Source organism: Nanorana parkeri, unplaced genomic scaffold (genome assembly GCF_000935625.1).
Source record: "Nanorana parkeri isolate BGI_ZX_2015 unplaced genomic scaffold, ASM93562v1 scaffold242, whole genome shotgun sequence".
Taxonomy (NCBI): domain Eukaryota; kingdom Metazoa; phylum Chordata; class Amphibia; order Anura; family Dicroglossidae; genus Nanorana; species Nanorana parkeri.
In genome coordinates this window covers 182,998-201,027 of record NW_017306510.1, presented here as the reverse complement: position 1 = coordinate 201,027, position 18,030 = coordinate 182,998, and the positions used below count along the sequence as shown (strand labels likewise).

Below are 18,030 nucleotides of genomic sequence, written 5' to 3'. Positions count from 1 at the left end.
CTGAAGACAACACCATAATCTTCTCTGCAACTTCACACACCGATGCATCAAAGCCGGCTGAATGCGAGAAATCAATAAATTCCCTAATGTGCGCTAAACAGTGTAGATGAAAGAATCTCCACCGCCAGCTATTGTATTCAGCTGCCGAGAGGACCCGCGGCTGCTAAACACCCGAACAGTGATGGCATCTGACTGGCTGCAGTCACTGTGCGACCATCAATTTTCATCCTGGCTACTTTGACAAAGGTATTTTTTTTTAAACTGACTTGTGCAAGCCAGGTGGGGTCAACAGGGCCACCCACAGCTCGGGTACAACAGAAAGCAGATGGAATTTGAGTGGTGAATTTATTTGTCTCCTAAAAGATCTGTTCTATTTTCTATAGGTATAAGATGACTTCTAATGATTTTCCAACATCAACTGCCACACATCTCCAAACATTCTTGCCAACAATGCTCAAATCAGATCTGCTTCCATCCATCAGGCTTTATGTAGGTTGAACTTTGGTTTGCCATAGACCTAACCAGATCTTGCATAGCCACCAAAGTTAATGACCAGCACCACATCTACACACCCCAATGGTCTGCACACGTGTGACGAGAGGTCATGCTCACTACACCCCAACTTTAACACAGAATGTAAAAGTCTGCTACATTGATTTTAAGGGTTGGATTTAGCCTGGGTGGTATTATGGCAAAGCAACAGATCACTTAACTGCCCCCCCAGCAGCAAGTACCTACCTTTACTTTGCTCCACCAATCCATTCAGCCACTGGCAGTCAAGAAAATACCCTATACCTCTGGGTATTGAGGAACACATAACTTACCCCAGTATCTCTAACAGGGCTGGTGCTTGGTGAATGTCCCAATATTGTCACTTGGGGGGGATGACCTCAGCCCTGTGTGAGCTCTGACTAGAACCACTTGCTACCAGTGGCTGAACGGAGCTTTAGAAAGCAAAGGTAAAAGAGAGTATGTGCTGCATATGGGAGTGAAGGGGGGGTGCATTAAGTGAAACTGCTGTGCCCTGCATGGACAAAATCACTTTACTTTTCACTTTAGGATGATCACAAATGAGCAAGTATAGGAGATAGATGACTGAAGTCCAAAAGGCCACAAAATGTGCCATTAGGCCAATTCAATAAGGTGGGATGAAGACTAAATATTTTAAGTGCAGTAATCCAAAACAATCAAATTCGTTTCATATATACCCCAGAACAGTTGCAACCTTGGCATAGTCCTTCAGTTACATTCAACCACATCCTAGAAAATTAAGGTTTTCCCTAAATGTCGACAACCTGATAGCATGGACTCTTGGTGACAACATAATAGAAGTCAGGCCTTGATTACATGCTTCTTACCTTGCTCTCCTGGTTTCCATATGCCAAAAGCTGCAGGCAGTCTGTTGTAATGGCCAAGAATTTCGGGTTGTTCTTGTTAAGAAGTGGAACCATTTTCTGCAGGCCATCAGCCAAACGAACAGCCATTTTGGCACCTTCCTGGTACAGCAGCAGATTGTGCAGAGTGGTTATAGCATAGAAGAGAACGGACTCCACTGGGGAGCTAGAAGATGAGAGAATGGGAAAAGACATGTAAACACCCAATCCTTTCATTAACCTATTTTTAGAACAAATATAACACTATGAGGATACGTGCTTAGGTTTAAGTGCATAAAAGGGGTTTGTGATGCCCACAGCAAAGATATAACACAATGTAACCAAAAAAAGGTTTGTGGAGACCCAACCATCAAACTTGTATGAGCTTGTTAGCTAACCTAATCCAAAACCATTGTCAATGTGGAGTTGTCCTACCCACTTTGGCCATAATAGACCCCACTCTTCTGGGAAGGATCTCCACAAGATATTGGAGTGAGCGCATTTCTAGGAACATGTGTATTCAGCCAAGAGACCATTTGTGAGGTCAAGAACAGATGTTGGATGAGAAGACCTGGCTCGCAATTTAGTCCCAAAAGATGTTTACTAGGGTAGAGGTCAAGGCCACTCAAGTTTCCCCACATTAAACCCATCAAACCTGGCCTTTATGGAGCTGGCTTTGTGCACAGGGGCACAGTCATGCTCAAACAGAATAGAGCCTTCCCCACAAAATTACAAGGTTGGAAGTACACAACTTTCCAAAAAACCTCTTTGTATGCTGTAGTATCAATTGTGTCTTTTAATGGAAACGGGTAGGTGTGATTATCAAGTGTCCACAACCTTTACCCGACTTTAAGATGTACTACTTTGAGTTTCATGGTGTTACTAACCACTCATGCCAAGAAGCTGAAGTAAGGTAAACAGCTTAAACAGTACCTAAGCATGCGCACAAGAGCGGGAATGCCTCCAGACTTGAAGATGGACAAGAGTCCCTCTCGGTGGTGGGACAGGTTGTGTAGGATGCTGGTGGTGCAGCGGGCAGTGTCCATATCGCTTGTGTTCTGCATGGTGCGCACTACGGCTGCCACAATCTGTGGGGACTGCATCAGAGCCCGGCGAGAAGCCTCCTTTTTGGAGAGTTGATTGACTATCATAGAGGCCTTGTTCACCACCACCTGTAAAACAAATAATACATATAGACTATCAGCACTGGTGTGCAATGACTATTCAGATTTCAGTGGGTTAGCTAACTAATCTGCAAAAATTCAAAGGCGTAAAGAGAACCTGTGCTTTACCTATTCAATGTCCAGCCTCAACAGTTGCCTATCTGTACATTCTCTTCAATGTTGCCTGGACCGAGGAGAAGTCCTGTCCAAACTTCCAAGTCAGTCTTAGTCTGAGCTTACACAGGGTTAAGGACTTTCCCTGCCCCCATGTAACAATGCTGGTGCCTAAAAACTACTAAAAGCTAAGCATTAGTGCAGACACATGGGAAGACAAGTGTCACTCCTCTATACCCATAAGTACCAGGTATTTCTTTTAGCTGCTGGAGACAAAACAGGGAGCAAAAAAAGGAGGAGAGGAGTATGGGCTGCTGCAAGCACAGGCTCACTTCCAGTAGGAATCCCATGGCTTCCGGCACACTAGTATATTATATGGACCCTAGGGGTGTTCTAGTCAACTGAACTGGTTACATAATAATACAATTCTCTGAGAATATTAGCTGTCAGAAATGAAAGGTCAGTTCACCCCAAACTCATATCTGCTTTTTGGTAGATGCCAGTATTTGCAATTGCTAACTTTGCACATAGATGTCCCGGATGGAAAAACCTTGGCAAAAATGTTCCAACTCCACCTACCTGTCTTGAGAAATAAAATGGACAGAATTTAGCAATAGGGCTAGACCCTTGATATGGTTGAAGTAGGTGGGTTGTGTTGGGAGCTCTGGGACAAATGCCTCGCCATTAAATCCTCAAATAAACATGCCAGTGGGCAATCCTAAACTAATATAAACTAGTAGACTGAAAATGTAGTTCTAGGAGGGCTATAAAAAAAGTCAGTGCAAGAAAAGAGAACCCACATTTCCGCCATCACATAAAAAATACAGAAGGAGGAAAGCTTGTCAAATGCATTATAGAATCCAGCTACAAGATGATCGTACCGGATCTTCATCATTTAGAAGTTTGGTCAGCTCAGGGATAGCACGGATAGCCAATTCAGCATCATCCTGGTAGTTGATGAGATGGACGATGGCTGATTTCAGCATCTGAGAGGGCTCAGCCAGCTTCTGTACGTTGGTCTGCTGCCCGTCAATCTGTGTGGCCATTAGATAGGCAGAGCGGTCGTCCAACGTCTCTGGGTACATGGCGGCACGCACACGCTGGGCACGTGTCATGGCCAGCTGCGACTCAGTCTCTCCTGGAAAGAGATTGAAAAAAATAAAAGGTTACAATGGAGAAGAGGAACTATGCAAGTAGCACACTATGCAACTTACAGGGTTATTCACTAAAGGGTGAAGAGTTTGGAGAAGGCAGGAGAAGTGAACCATCTAGGACAACAGAGGATTTGGAAAGTGAGCTGAATTGGAGAATTTCTCCAAATCAGCAATGTTGTCCTAGATTGTTCACTTCTCCTGCCTTCTCCAAACTCTTTACCCTTTTGTGAATAACCCTGTTAGATACATTGGAAAGCAAACTGCGAATACAGCTAGTCATGAGATATGCGGTTTAATCTGCTTTTACTTTTCCTTCCTGGTCCCAACCAACCATGTCCTGAACATAAGAATACATTTTTAAAAGCAAAACCAGTTTATTCTTTTTTTTCTTCTTTTTAACGACCCAGTGATTACAGCACTAGGTCTCTGTGCTTTTCCATGCAACAAAGACCATGAATGGTGGGAGGGGCCAGCATAGTGCTGTACATAGCTGGGCTGGCTCTAGGGAGGAGTTATGCAAATATCAAAATGTCTTTATGGGTGTGTGTGTGTGTCAGCCTGGTGGAGTGGGCATCCTAGACAGGCTGTATTCGCATACAGATAACCCTAGGTCACCCTATGCAATGCCCACATGAGCCCCCCATGATTGAATAAAAGGGGTGGGCCAAGAAGAGCCAGGCTGGGGTGGAGGAAGATAGCAGATGCTGGACATCCTCCAGCCAGGAAATGAGGTGGGCACTACTTGACTAGCTGTCGCTTCTAATGTACATTGTGAGAACCTCACAGTGTGCAGAGAAATTAGAGAAAGCAATTTCAGCCCAACTGTGCAAGACTAAAACATTTTTTTTTAAATTAGGCTCCGACGGTTTCTATTGTTACCTGTATCTTGCTGTGACATTGACCCCCATTCCACTCATATCTTGTCCCGATTTCGCAGCAAAAACCAGTCCAACATAGTTTGAGAAAGCCGTTCAAAACCCCTGGTGCCCACCCTATGGCCTGAGGGCCAAATGAAACCCTTTCATACTTCAAGTGTGGCCCTTGGGCCTCAGCAGTCAGTGGTGGTAGTGTAGGTTCATAAATGGCAGTGATCTCTATCAGGCCCCATTAGCAATCATATCTGTAGCATGGCTGACATTTACCCCCAATATGAAATATAATGATACCACCACTGTTCTAACCCTTCTGCCCTCTATCCAAAATGTAAAATATTTTGCTGGAGTAGAGCTCTACGAAACATTTTCCAGCCGAGAACGCTTCCTCTGCTCCGACACTCCATGGCCTCTCGGCATCCAATTTACGAAGTCTAACTGCCTAACTATTCCAGACTGTTACATCCAAGAGAACCGGGGAGTTAATTAAATAAGGACAACAAAGAGAATGGCTAACAAGATACACTTGGCAAATGTGCAGCCCATTTACCGAATACAGTCCATTAACATTCTCCCCGCAGTGCAGTGGCTGCTAAGCGCAAACCCTGTGGGCTGGTTAATTGCTCTTCTAGCGATTCTGGCCAGGCTCATTTATTTCATTAGCTTCGTTCAACGCTTGTCACAAAGTATAAAAAGGCATTGCCGATGTAGGTATGGAGCAGCTCGTTATATAAGCTTTTAAATGGAGATTTCCACTTCATCTCAACTTTTCATCCAAATCCCCGCTCTCGAATTAAACATGGTTTCTGCAGAGATAGAGTTATGTCGCTATAGCCTCACTGTATTTTATGCCTCCTGCGTCATTAAAAGCAACCTTTCAATAACGTTAATGGTCCGCGTAATACGTTAACTATCCAAGAGTGTCATTTTTGGAAATGTTTTTGGGAAAACCAGACCTTGACCTACAGTCCAGTGATGTTCCCTAGGCGGAGGCGGTATCACCAGTCTGCTGCAGGCCGGAAGAGCCATTTCTCCTTTCCTGCAGTGTCGGACTGTAACAAGTTCCAGCAGGAGCTGGTCGGTGTCAGATACTGCCAAGATCTGCACAGTTACCAATAGTTACATGTACCTCTACACATAGCCCCTAATGAGTGTGCACCCCGCCTTAATGCGTGTGCATTCTATGTGTACCTCTACACATGGCCCCTAATAAGTGTGCACTCTGCCTTAATGCGTGTGCATTCTACAAATGGGCCCCAACGCATGTGCACTGTCTTAACGTGTGTGCATGCTATGTGTGCTTCTACACATGGGCCCCAACGGACATGCACTCTGCCTTAATGAATGTGCATTCTAAGCGTGCCTTAACGCACCAGGATGCCATGGTGTTAAGGAGCCCCTTTTCTCGTGTGATTTAGCAGTTTACACAGAGTTCCCGGGAAGGTGCTGGTGATGTAGCCTTCCCAGAGGCACTGCCAGCCACTCACAAGTGCCTTGAAAAACCAGCCAATGCACACACAATCCTTAATGGCCAAATGACTAAAACCCATATATAGATTAGCATGCAGAGCTTTGCTTTTTTTGTGTTCGGTTGGGGGGGTTGGTGCTGGAGGAAAGGTCCACTTATCATTCTTCCTGCTTAGGAGTAGGTAGGCAGCTTTAATCAAAGCAGCAACTCTTAAAGATTTTATACCAAATAGCCAGATCTGTAAATTCCTCACTAATCAATTGTTTGTTAAATTGATAAATTGATCGGGAATTCTGGATGGACCACACAAGCCAGACTGTTAATGGAGGTCTATGATTGCCCAGCACTACTTGGCATGGGCATATGACTCAACTCAGACTTCCCGTGTGAATTGAGGAGAGTGACACAGGTAGATCCTATCAGCACTTCAGCACTGTCTAAGGAGGGATAAATCCATTGAACAGGCTTTCCAACCTTATGTCCCGCCGAGTCATAGATGGATGGAGTGGGCAGAAAAAAAAAGCGTCATGTGCATATTAAATGTCTTTAATATTTATAAAGCCTCAATTCACATACTGTAAAAGGGCTTTGTGATAGGGCAGTGCTATACAGATTTGAGATACTACAATAAGAGGGGAAGGGGGTACAAATCTCAGGGTCTCAAATTGGAGACGTAGATTTGATAATTGGTGGCCTTACCACTACAAGCATAAAGGTCATGGAAGAAATAGAATTCATATTATAGTAATTTTAACAGTCACGTACGGTTTTTACTTTAACCGGAGTTCTTCCTAAAACCTATTCTTCTCTACAACCAAGGCTGGCATCATGGGAACTTGCCATGAAGCCCAGAGCAGCTTGTAAAGAGCTTGCTTAAATATGCTACAGACAAGTGCTGAGTAACAATGAGGTCTTCATTCCGCTGCCCAAGGTCAGAATCGCTGCCACGCTAAAGCGGCTGGTGCCAGCTGCAGTTAAAGGAAATGTTACAGTTCCCTCTGGAAATTCACACGGCTGAAGCCCGCTGTGTGTACAGTAAGGAAACAATGGCCTTCTAGGGTATGTGCCATCCGCCCTTCCCTCCTCCTAATCAAAGACATAAACTAAGCAAGGAGGACAAAATGGCACACATGGGCACCAAACTAAAGAGGCAGATGTATTATGCAATATAACACGGTGCCAAAATCATGGCAGTACATTATCAGGGCATAGAAACTGCGGAAGCCAGTTGTGGTCAACTTTCTTCATATCTGGGGCCTCAAGTGTGGCCCCAGATATCAAAGGGCACACAGATTTCTGCACGCCCTTCGAGTGTATTGCTACAGAAAGCATTCAGACTTCCGACCTGCTAGTGCATGTGGTCAGAGACTGCCAGGAGTGCTGCTCTGAGAGATGAGGGAGGTTATGCTTACTTCCTTCATATCTTGAAAGCTGGGAAGGTTGTGGGTATCTGGCAAGTATACTGATGCATTTGCAGTAAGCCAAAAGGCGTGTTCTTTCACCTTACAAAGCAGATTATTAGCAATAATTTCAACATACCTGCTTGCTGTTGTGCATACGTGGTAGTTTTCACTGTTGTGTACTTGGAATAATTCCCCAAATCATCGTCTTCCATTAGCATGGTCTTGCCACTAAGAGATGGCGCTGAGGTGTTCACTCCCGAATTAATGCCAGAGTCATAAGTGTAGGTCTTCTGCCACTCTGTGACCTTAATAGGCCGATCCATTGTGTCCATCAAATCCATTTTGCTTCTGTGGAAGAAAAAAAAAAAATCAAGGTTCAGACTGGCTCTACCACTTAAGGGCATTCATTACTTGGCACAGCCCAGGCTCCCACTGCAGAATCCTCAGAAGGGTGCTCGTTCCAGGGTATGTGTTACCATGTCCTGGAACTGGCATCACATCAAAGTGTTGAGCAATGGTGGCCTCCTGCACCTGAAAGCCTGCTGTGCCATCTACATATACTGGTATAAGCAAAATGAGTCACTAGGCAGTGCACAATATATTATGCAGGATTAGTTATAACAAGGATGTACGGTGCTCCTACCCAATACCAAATAATGTAGATCAAAGATCACACCAACAACATAAATTTCTTACTGAATAAAAAAAAAGTCTATTTTTTGCTCATCAGAGTGTTCTTTATTTATCACAGTATACGCGCGTCTCACAGCTCTATTCCCCCATTGTTTATTCTCAATTATGGAAAACCCATTAGGAGAGTGTGACACCATCATTTAGCTCTGTAATGGCCTTGGCAGATAGACAGAACTGGGAATTGTGGTGGAGATTGCCGTTGGTCTCGTAGATACATAAATAAATCAGCATGTGTCCAAATGTAGAAGCAACTAATCAAAGCTGAAATAGCAGTTTTGAGAGAAGAAGACTTAAAGCGAAACTCACTTTGAGCAAAACCGGACCAATGTAAGTTTGGAAATCATGCAAGTATCCATATCTGATAAGCGGAGGTCCAATGGGGAAGCTCCTCACCCATGTCACATTGCTCAGACTACAGGTCACTAAGGCCTCACACAACGCACAACAAAAGGGGAAAATTCTGTGCCACTGCCCTTTCTGATTATTATGGTGGTACTTAGGACCCATTATTATAGGAAGAAGGGCCCCATCAAAATCTCAGTATTTCAGGGAAAGCTGTTCTTTGGAAAACGTTCAGTTGTTTTTAGCCACGAGCCATCCTCAGCTGCTGCTTGTAGTGGAAATGTTTTATGCAGGAGACAGCTGGTATCGAATGATTAAACAGGAAACAAGCTGTATTGAAGGGAGACTCTGGCAGGTACAGGGCAGCTGGTCAACTCATCTTCTCAACTCTTCAATAGGAGGGGAAGAGGCATGTTAAGCTTTTCCGCAAAGCCAAGCATGCATTGACGTACCACGAATGGCGTGAACAGAGGATGCGGGATATTGATCTGCACAGACATGGCCTGAACAATGATTAAAGCCGGGGACTGCGATTAGGAAAATGCTTCAAGTGAAGATTTCGCATAACGTAATAAAGCTAGTGACATTCATCAAATGGCGGTCCGGCATTCTAAGGAATGATTATACTATAATTGTGTATTTGTCATACACTGCCTGGCCAAAAATAATAAAAAAGTCACACATTCTAAAATTTTGTTGGACCGTTTTAGCTTAGATTACGGCACACATTCAACATGGCATTGCTTTCAATAAACCTATACAATGTCACATACATTAATTTCCATCCAGAGTTGCATTAACTTTGTGCCAAGATCTTGTAGTAATGATGGGAGAGTGGGACCGCTGCGCAAAGTCTTCTCCAGCACATCATAAAGATTCTCAATGGGGTTAAGATCTGGACTCTGTGGTGCCTAACCCATGTATGAAAATTATATATCTAATGCTTCCTGAACCACTCACAATGTTGAGCTTGCAGAATCCTGGCATGGTCATCTTGGAAGATGCCCAATGTGCAATCAGAGAAGAAGAAAAATCAAAATCGATGGAAAAACTGGGTCATTCGGTATATTCAGATCTTATTTGTTTTGGGACACAATGTTGCTGAACCTAGACCTGACCAACTGAAGCAACCCCAGATCACAGCAGTGCCCAAAATTCAGGTGGTGAGGTTTTTTTTGGCCAGGCAGTGTAGTTATAGGTCAACGTTAACTACCCACCCATCCTTTCCAACCACCTCTAACCTATTCCGATACTCTTCTACACTTACTTTGTGAAGACAGATATAGCCACCCAAGTTCCCCCCCTAAGGTCCCTCACTTCCCCCATTTCTGGGTGGGGGGACCACAAATCCAGCAGTGCGATAGCATCCAAAACTGGCTGGTCCATTCCACTGAAGTTGGTCCTCTTCTGAATCCTGAGAGCGCCCTGGCCAGTGGACATCCAATATTAGGTGCCCATGCCATGCAGGTGCTGATGTGGACAATCAAAGAAGCACCCAAGCAATAAGTGAACTGAAGCAGACTCGGGGCAGTGGCATCACATGATTGCGTTTTCAGGCAAGTAAAAAGGAGTGAAGTTCTCCTTTAAGCTTTTGGCCATTTTCTGCTAAATTGGCCAAATGCAATCAACGGGTACCACCTGGCTTGACAAGTTGGTTGGAAAATCAACTTTTTTGTCGAAGGAGCCGGGTAGAAAATAGTCGGCCGACCATTGACTGCAGCCCATCAGATGCAGTCACTGCTCAAATATTCTGACAGTGGCGGGCACTGGCTGCCGAATACAATAGCTGGCAGGGGAGATTCCTCCCTGCACGCTGGTTAGCATGGATGGGGCATAGAGTGATTTCTCGTTCAGCCCACAGGATTGAACAAGTAAAATCTTCAGCTGTATGTTGGTGAAATCTTCAAAACAAAAGTTTTTCCCTGCACTTTGCAAGGAAAATAAACACGCTTTAAAAGGCCAATCGCAGGCAGTCATATGACTTTCAGAAACTGGGAAGGGAGTGGTGGTGGAGGGATACTGCATGTTTGGATACACGCTGCCAAATGCGCTGGGGGAGGGGGAAGAAAAATAGCACAGACAATAAACAAGCAGAGACAAAGCCAGCTGCTTGTCAGAGGCCAGGCACACCCTGATCTGGAATGTCAGGCTGTCACAGCTTCCTGCGGTGTTCCTGGGTGGGTGGGGGGGGAGAAGCCACCGAGCTGGTTTACCTAGAAAATGAGCCATGGGGAGGAGAGGGGATGGAGCAGCGTGGATTTCCATGGCTTTCATCGGCAGGGCTCGGATCTATCTTTTGCACCCCATGGGACATGCTGATAAAGACAGACTCAATGGACTGCTCAAATCACACAATGAGAAGTGTGTAAACACGTGTTCCTTTACAGAGCAGCCAAGTCCTACAGGGACAATCCGACATTGGCAGGCTTGAGGCCAGGATAAAAGGGGCTACTTTATCTGGTCTACGCAGCCATGGTGGTACGATGGAGACAATCCCGTGCTATTGACATGAGCATCCAAAAGAGGGAACAGACTTCTGGGTAAAGACAGGTTCGAAATTCTGCATAAATTTAGGAGGTACAGTCTTCTACAAACATGCATTTTGAAACGCAAAGGTGTGAACCCACCTTAAAGCTATCACATGACCTTTGCTGGACCGGACGTTGCAGGTGCTGTTCAATGTACAAACCTGGGAACCCATCCTAAAGCAATCATGTGACCTTTGCCTGGCCTGAGTGTTCCAACGTGCTGTTCAATGTACAAACATGCATTTTAAAACGCAATTGTGGAACCCCAACCTAAACCAATCACGTGACCTTTGCTGGACTGGGCGTTGCAACGTGATGTTCAATGTACATACATGCATTTTGAAACGCACTGTCCTTACACAATGCACACACATGGACCATGAAGGGGCGTGTGAATGGGCCCTTACTGTGCATTAGACACACTGCACTTGAGAGCCTGTTGCCAGACCCTTCATTAAAAACACAAATGTTCTCATGTTAACATGTGCATTTCCAAAATTTTATGCATGTTCTGTACCTGTAAAAGCCTCACTTGTACAGGTATCCAAAAGCAGTCACTCAAGTGATACTACAGCAGGTATAGGGAAGCTCTGGCCCTCCGGCTGTGGTGAAACTACAAAACCCATTATGCATCTGCCTCTGGAAGTCGTGGCTGTCAGAGGCTTGCAATGCCTAATGGGATTTGCAGCTGCACCGCAGCTGGAGGGCTGGCGTTTTTTCCACCCCTTCTCTATAGCATTCGCCGCTGCTCCTCCCCCAGTAGTTACATAAAAGGTTATGTAGGGAGATGAGAAGCAGAGGAGCTGGGCCAGTACAGACTATAGTCAGATCATCCCAGAAGAGCAATGGCCCATGATGTGCAAGGAGGGAAGGGGCTGTGCTAGAGAACTGACACTTTCTGGGGTGGATTGGTTGCAGTCACTGTTCGGCTGAAATTGTTTTACTGAGTCAAAAAAATCAACGGAGCAATTGACTTTTGTCAAACGGGCAGTGTCCCCCCACTCTAAGAATTGTGGCAGCTTTCTGTGAATTGACAAATTCTAAAAGGTGGCCATACACTGTGCAATTTTGGTTCGGCAATTGTACACGAACGGTCTCTCGAACAGTTGATGGTACACCACCAATCTTTGTTTTTGATATTGTGAACAAAATGTTTTGGATTGGGCAGATTGTTTCTCTGACTGAACAAAAAAAAATAAAAAAAAAAAAATCGATGAATCTGTGTGGTTTTCGTTCGTCAAAAAGCATAGCAAGAACACAGCACATGCGCAAAAGGAAATTATTTCCATCGTTCGTCAAAAATTGGTTGTTTAGTATGGCGAAACATCTCAGAAATCGACATTGGACTATGCCTGATGGGGTATTCAAGCAATAATCAAAACGAGGGTTTCTGGAAGAAACAAACATTTCGGACCAGAAATCTACTAATGGCCACCTTAACATTGGGTGGCCACCCCCAGAGGTCCATTTTTACAAGATGGTCAGAGGGATTCCATGACCCATACATTCGGACCTGACTAACGTCTATCCAACCATAAATCAATATGCAGTGAATAGGTCTTTTTACTTTGGGCTTGTACAAGGGCCTCTGTCCACCACCAAGTATCACATAAAAGGGCCCCATGTGGTTCCTCATATAACATAGCATTACACCTCAACCCCTTCTCCTTTGAACAGGATTCGTTTATCTTCCCAAGGAATCTTGCTTTATATATTCCCCACTGGAATTATGGAAAGGGGTTCTAATTAGTAGAGGCGGTAGACATTGGACTATACAATAACCTCCACACCAAACTTGACGTCATCTCCACTTTTACAAGTATACTCTCACAGCAACACATGGACCAGCTTGCACAGTCAGATGATGACTAGAGCCAAAATTAGGAAGGCATCACTTGACTTGTTCACATCTCTTCACTCAACAGGCCCTGCTCTATTGGTGTGCCCAAGGAGACACATTTTACAGATAAGAGTTTGTTGTTCCCTTGTCAAGGATGTACTTCGAATCCAGCTCAAAACACACTTTGCACGCTCCTATGCGATTAAGGAAGTTCACCAACAAAAAATTACTTTCAAAAACAGAAAAAAAAGGACCCCAGACTGATAGCCAAAAGTCAATGGGTTTTCGTCACATGGCTAGACACTGCTCCCGGAAGCCCTTGATGAAAACAATAAGGAAAACATTATGGGTGATGTCATACCATGCAAACTCCTTTAAAACATGGCATAACAGGGTGCACAGTAAATGAGATATTACGCGTTTCAGGTGCTTAATCAGTGTCAGATGGACTTTCAGAGGTGAGCTGGAAGAGAACCCGGGCAAGTGTGTACAGACACACGTTTGCACATATTGGTTGAGTGGTTCTCCAATGGAAGCAGCTAGTGTCTCTCACATGGCGCATATCAGTCCCAAGTAGCAACAACATGCCCGTTTAGCTTCACTGCAGATAGACTCCTCCGCTCCAATACTAGTGCAAAGACTGGAAGTCAAAAAAATGCCCTTCCATTATAGGCTTTTCAAGACATTTGGCTTTGTGACAGGTTCCCTTTAAACCCAAGACTCAGTGTACCAAAACAGACGCAATTCATCAATCAGCGTGTGGATCTGGTGGGGGTAGTAGACAGGTCCTCCTCCACTTCCTCCCATTACACACAAAGCAAGAATGCTGTTTATTGGTGTGGAAGGAGAGGGGGGATGGAGGATCAATAACAGGTTCATACACATCTCATATTAATCATGCATTCCTTTGTAGATAATGCAGAGAAAAAAAATGACCACAAGCTATAAATTCTCACGAGGCTCCTTTTTCCGACATTAAGCATTAGAAGCTAAATAGGGTGGAACACTTTTGTTAAGAAGTCTTATTAAAGACAGATATGCGAAGAGTTCAACTGCTTCCCTAACCTGTAAAGTGTTAAAGCACAATTGAACTTTCCATGTAAATCAACTGAATACATTAAAGATGCATCAAAACGCAAAGATGTTCAAAGTCTCACAGTTCATTTTCTTTAGGAAGCGACCACAAGGACCTCTGTGTGGAGGCACCGGCCTCTCTGCAGATGCCCAACACACTTCCGGTTGAGAGAGCTAGAGCTCTTCAATCATCAGTGACCATGAACTTTGCAATCTATAGGACCAAATGAGCAGTAGAAGTGCTGGACTTCTGCAGAGGGACCACAGGTTCCACAAAGAGAGAAAAGGTCCTGGTCTTCAGCAAGCTGGCAAATCAAGGCGGACAGACTGCTCCAGTCATTTTTTGTAGTTTTCATTTATCAGTCCAATGTATGCTCTACTGCAGGGCTGGATAAATCCCAGGAGCCCTGTAGCCAAATTATCCTTAAAATTTATAGCTGGCGCCAAACTTCTGAGCTTTTCTTAGTTGCCAAAAGAGCTGGCACCTGGATTGGACAGAGTGGCTCCTCAGTTCCATAATAATTTGTTCACTCCTGCTCTACTGTTCTGTATCTAAACTTATGCCAGATCCACAATTCTTAATTGTTGAAAGGGGAAATGCCTACCAACGGATTAAGGCCATGAAATGATGCCTAAAATATATACGACCCAAGCTATGAACTAGCGCTTCAGCTGCTACAGACATCACACATCTCATCGGTCGCTTTGGGTGACACCAATACTTTTCCTTCTCCATGGAAGTCCAATGCTATTTGTGGCACAATTCCTAGTCGGCTATATCCCTATATCTGCCTGCGCTGTCAGTACGGAACAGTGTGGCGGGTTTTGATGTCTCTCCTCCACGTCAAGAGTAGAGCCGCTTGTCAGGCACATTATCCTGCATTGCCAGACTTGCTCTTCCGCTGTGCTAAATAATGCACCAACTGACACATTCGCTTTCCATCCCAGGGATTTGCAGGCCAGGCGGGGAAAAAAAAAAAGACAGAGGAGGTCAGAGCAGAGATCTTATTTTTGTTTCCTACACGGCAAGTTAAATGGGATGTGTCGCTGGGGCTGTGACTCATGTTCCTGTACATGCATTGTCCAAACCATATACACAATAGAGATAATGAAAATGGACTTTGCTGCAGCTGTGCACACAATAGTACATGCATGGTAGTGAACACACTAAATGAGAAGTAATTCACTGGTTGTTTTCAATGCCAGAAGACAATAGAAAACAATAAAAGCGAAAGATGTGATGAGAATTTGACAACTCACAAGGGCACTAAGTACTCGAAGTGCACAGCACACTGTAAGCCACACACAAACCCAACATAATTTTAGAAGATTGTCCATAAATTATACCGCAATCTATCCATTGGAAACCCCAGAGAAAGGGTGCTGGCGACTGGAGTTCCCGGCTTCGCCGACTAACCATGGGCATTACAAAAGGATATGGAATTCCAAGTTGCAATCATATCTTGGATCATGGAGCTTTGACCAAGAGAACCGGGCCCCAGGAGGTGAAGAAAGCAGAGATTAGGTGCACTACCCCGTTAATAAAATCAAAGAAATTGCCACAATTTGGGTGTTACTGATGTCCATGGATGACCCAAGCGATGAGGGGGAATATCAGGGCACCAGAGGGTCTTCAAAAATAGAATGAGGGGTCAGTGGGTTCCAACATTAATCAAAGCACGGTGATGGAATTAGGACAAGTACACCTAACCAACTACAAATAAGAAAACCACACAAATTGAAATTAGGAATATACAATTTTACACATCCAATTCTCTGAGTGGTATATTGAATTATCGTCCACTTACAGAAAAGCCTTACCCGCAATAACTAGGCAGTGGCAAGATTACAAGCAGTTTAAGTGGCAAAGGTGAAGAGGACTTTGGACTAATGGTGCACAATTCCAGTCCTCCTTGCAAAGTGATTTAGAAGCATCTGAAGTTCCCCCGCAAGCATGACAGTCTCCTCAACCGGTCACAATAGCCGCGTAAGAAACAGTCAAATACTCAATATCATTGTTGTTTTCATGGCCATCCTAAAACACTCACTTTCAAAAGACTCAATTGTCAAACAAAATACTGGCCACCTTTCTCAACATAAAAGGACCAATGGTCTTCTCACCATGCAGGAGCTGAAGTTCAACCATTACATGAGATGAGAAGTCCCTTCGAAGCCCCAATCAAGACAGACAATCATGGGAAGACCCATTGTTCCTGTAATGCTTTGTGAAGGGTTTGCGCACCTATGTGCATCCATAGCTTCAGGCAACAGCACTGACCAGTCAGGGACACTGCTATACGTCATTTTAAATTTCGGCCAACTGCTGCTGAATCAACCAAAGCAGTGGATGGCCTTGACAGCACCACCCAACTCAACAAAGGTCAAAAAAGGATACGGGTGGACAATTGTCTGCACAGCAAATAAGAGATGCAGCCACTGTTGAGGTATTCAAACAACTGTGGGTACTACAGCTGTCTGGGAAATTCCTCCATCTACACTCAGACCTGCAAGGGTGGTCTGATGTGACTGCATGGTCTGACTCATTCAGTCAAAAGGATCTGGTGGTAGTTAAACATGACACCTTGAGGTAGGAGTGCTTCTGGCACCATTTAGCTTATAGAAATAGTGATTGGGTCAGGTTTACCATCCTTTAGGGGCTCTCACAGACCTAAAAATCATCTGCAAATTGGACAACTGTCCTATGTCTAAGGTTACCCTTTAAGACATTCACACTTTGCATCGTTGTCAGTGTGGGGGATGGGACATATAGCCATTTAGTTGAAATAGTGTGAGACACAGTTAAAGCATCAAGTCATTAAATTCAAAAAACCCATTAGCAGGATAGGAAAGCCATGTGTCAGACCATTAAATCTGGAGAGAATGTACAGGTATTGATCCATGGGAAAGACACACAAAGCCAAATAATTGCTGCTTATTACATAGGTACGTAAAGCATGATGGATCTCCTATTAAAGAAAACTCTTCATACAGTGTGTGTCAGGGAAGGCTAGCAGGAAGTTATGGAGGTCTGGATGGCATAACATACAGTCCCATGTAGTACGATAAAGTGAACCTGTCACTCAATTACTTGAAGACCATGAGGTGCCTGAACAAATTTTCTTACGAAATACTGTATTTCTTCTGTGTGTCCAAACTTGGGCACTTGGTACATAAATTCTTAGCTGGTGTAGGCCAACATCAGGGCATTCCACAAAGCAATCCAGAAGCCTGAGCAGCCAAACTTAAGGCACCCACCCCTGTGTACCGAGGGAGTCAGTACAGAATACACCTTTTTGCCATCTTGTATATTCCCTGGAAGACTAACTTTTTTCTTTCATCATCATTTTGGTTTATTTATATTGAATTGCCACATGATGATATCGAAAACCAGGGATGCTATTGGATGGCAGAACCGCAAATATTGGTTCTGCCCACTTCAGTCTATCATGAATGCTGCTGCTAGACTCATCCACCTTACCAACCACTAAATGTTCACTGCCATTCACATCCGATTTCTCCACCGCCTAAAGCTGCCCACACACCTTACAATTTATCTGCAGATTTTCTGTGGTCAGATGGAAAAGGTGCAACAGATTCCTCCATCTACACTTAACTGTGTGGATGGAGTAATCTCCACCTGGGCCAATCTGTTGCACTTTTTCCATCTGACCACCGGCCTACACTTGGCCTACAAGACTCTGCTCTCTCATGGTTCTCCTCTTACCTGTCTAAGCGCTCCTCCCCTCCTCGTCCTCTTTCTGTAGGGGTCCCCTAAGGCTCTGTCCTTGGACCCCTTCTCTTATCTATCTACACCTCCTCTCTTATATCATGAATAATTATACATACACACATATATACACATTATTAGAGCTGCAACAGTTAATCGATTTAGTCGGCTGTGTGGAGAGGCAGTGGTGGAATAGGTGTATGGGGGTGCAGTGTGGACCAGGTGTATGGGGGGGCAGGGAGGGGTGGGAGAGGGGGAGGGGGGGGCGGGGTGGACCAG

General features: G+C 44.5%; 1 protein-coding gene across 2 annotated transcripts in view; it reads right to left on the bottom strand.

Annotated features, from left to right (window-relative positions):
• Positions 1–18,030, bottom strand: part of JUP (junction plakoglobin) — a 72,982-nt gene that overhangs the window by 17,730 nt on the left and 37,222 nt on the right. Inside the window, exons 2-5 of one of the 2 annotated variants that reach the window (XM_018556598.1) lie at positions 7,684–7,895; positions 3,532–3,788; positions 2,307–2,545; positions 1,359–1,560 (exon numbers count right to left, since the gene is read on the bottom strand). In XM_018556598.1, coding sequence (XP_018412100.1) covers positions 1,359–1,560; positions 2,307–2,545; positions 3,532–3,788; positions 7,684–7,888 — 903 coding nt within the window. In that variant the 5' untranslated portion in view covers positions 7,889–7,895. Of the gene's footprint in view, positions 1–1,358; positions 1,561–2,306; positions 2,546–3,531; positions 3,793–7,683; positions 7,896–18,030 lie in introns of both variants that reach the window. The other variant, XM_018556597.1, reaches the window with a different exon arrangement.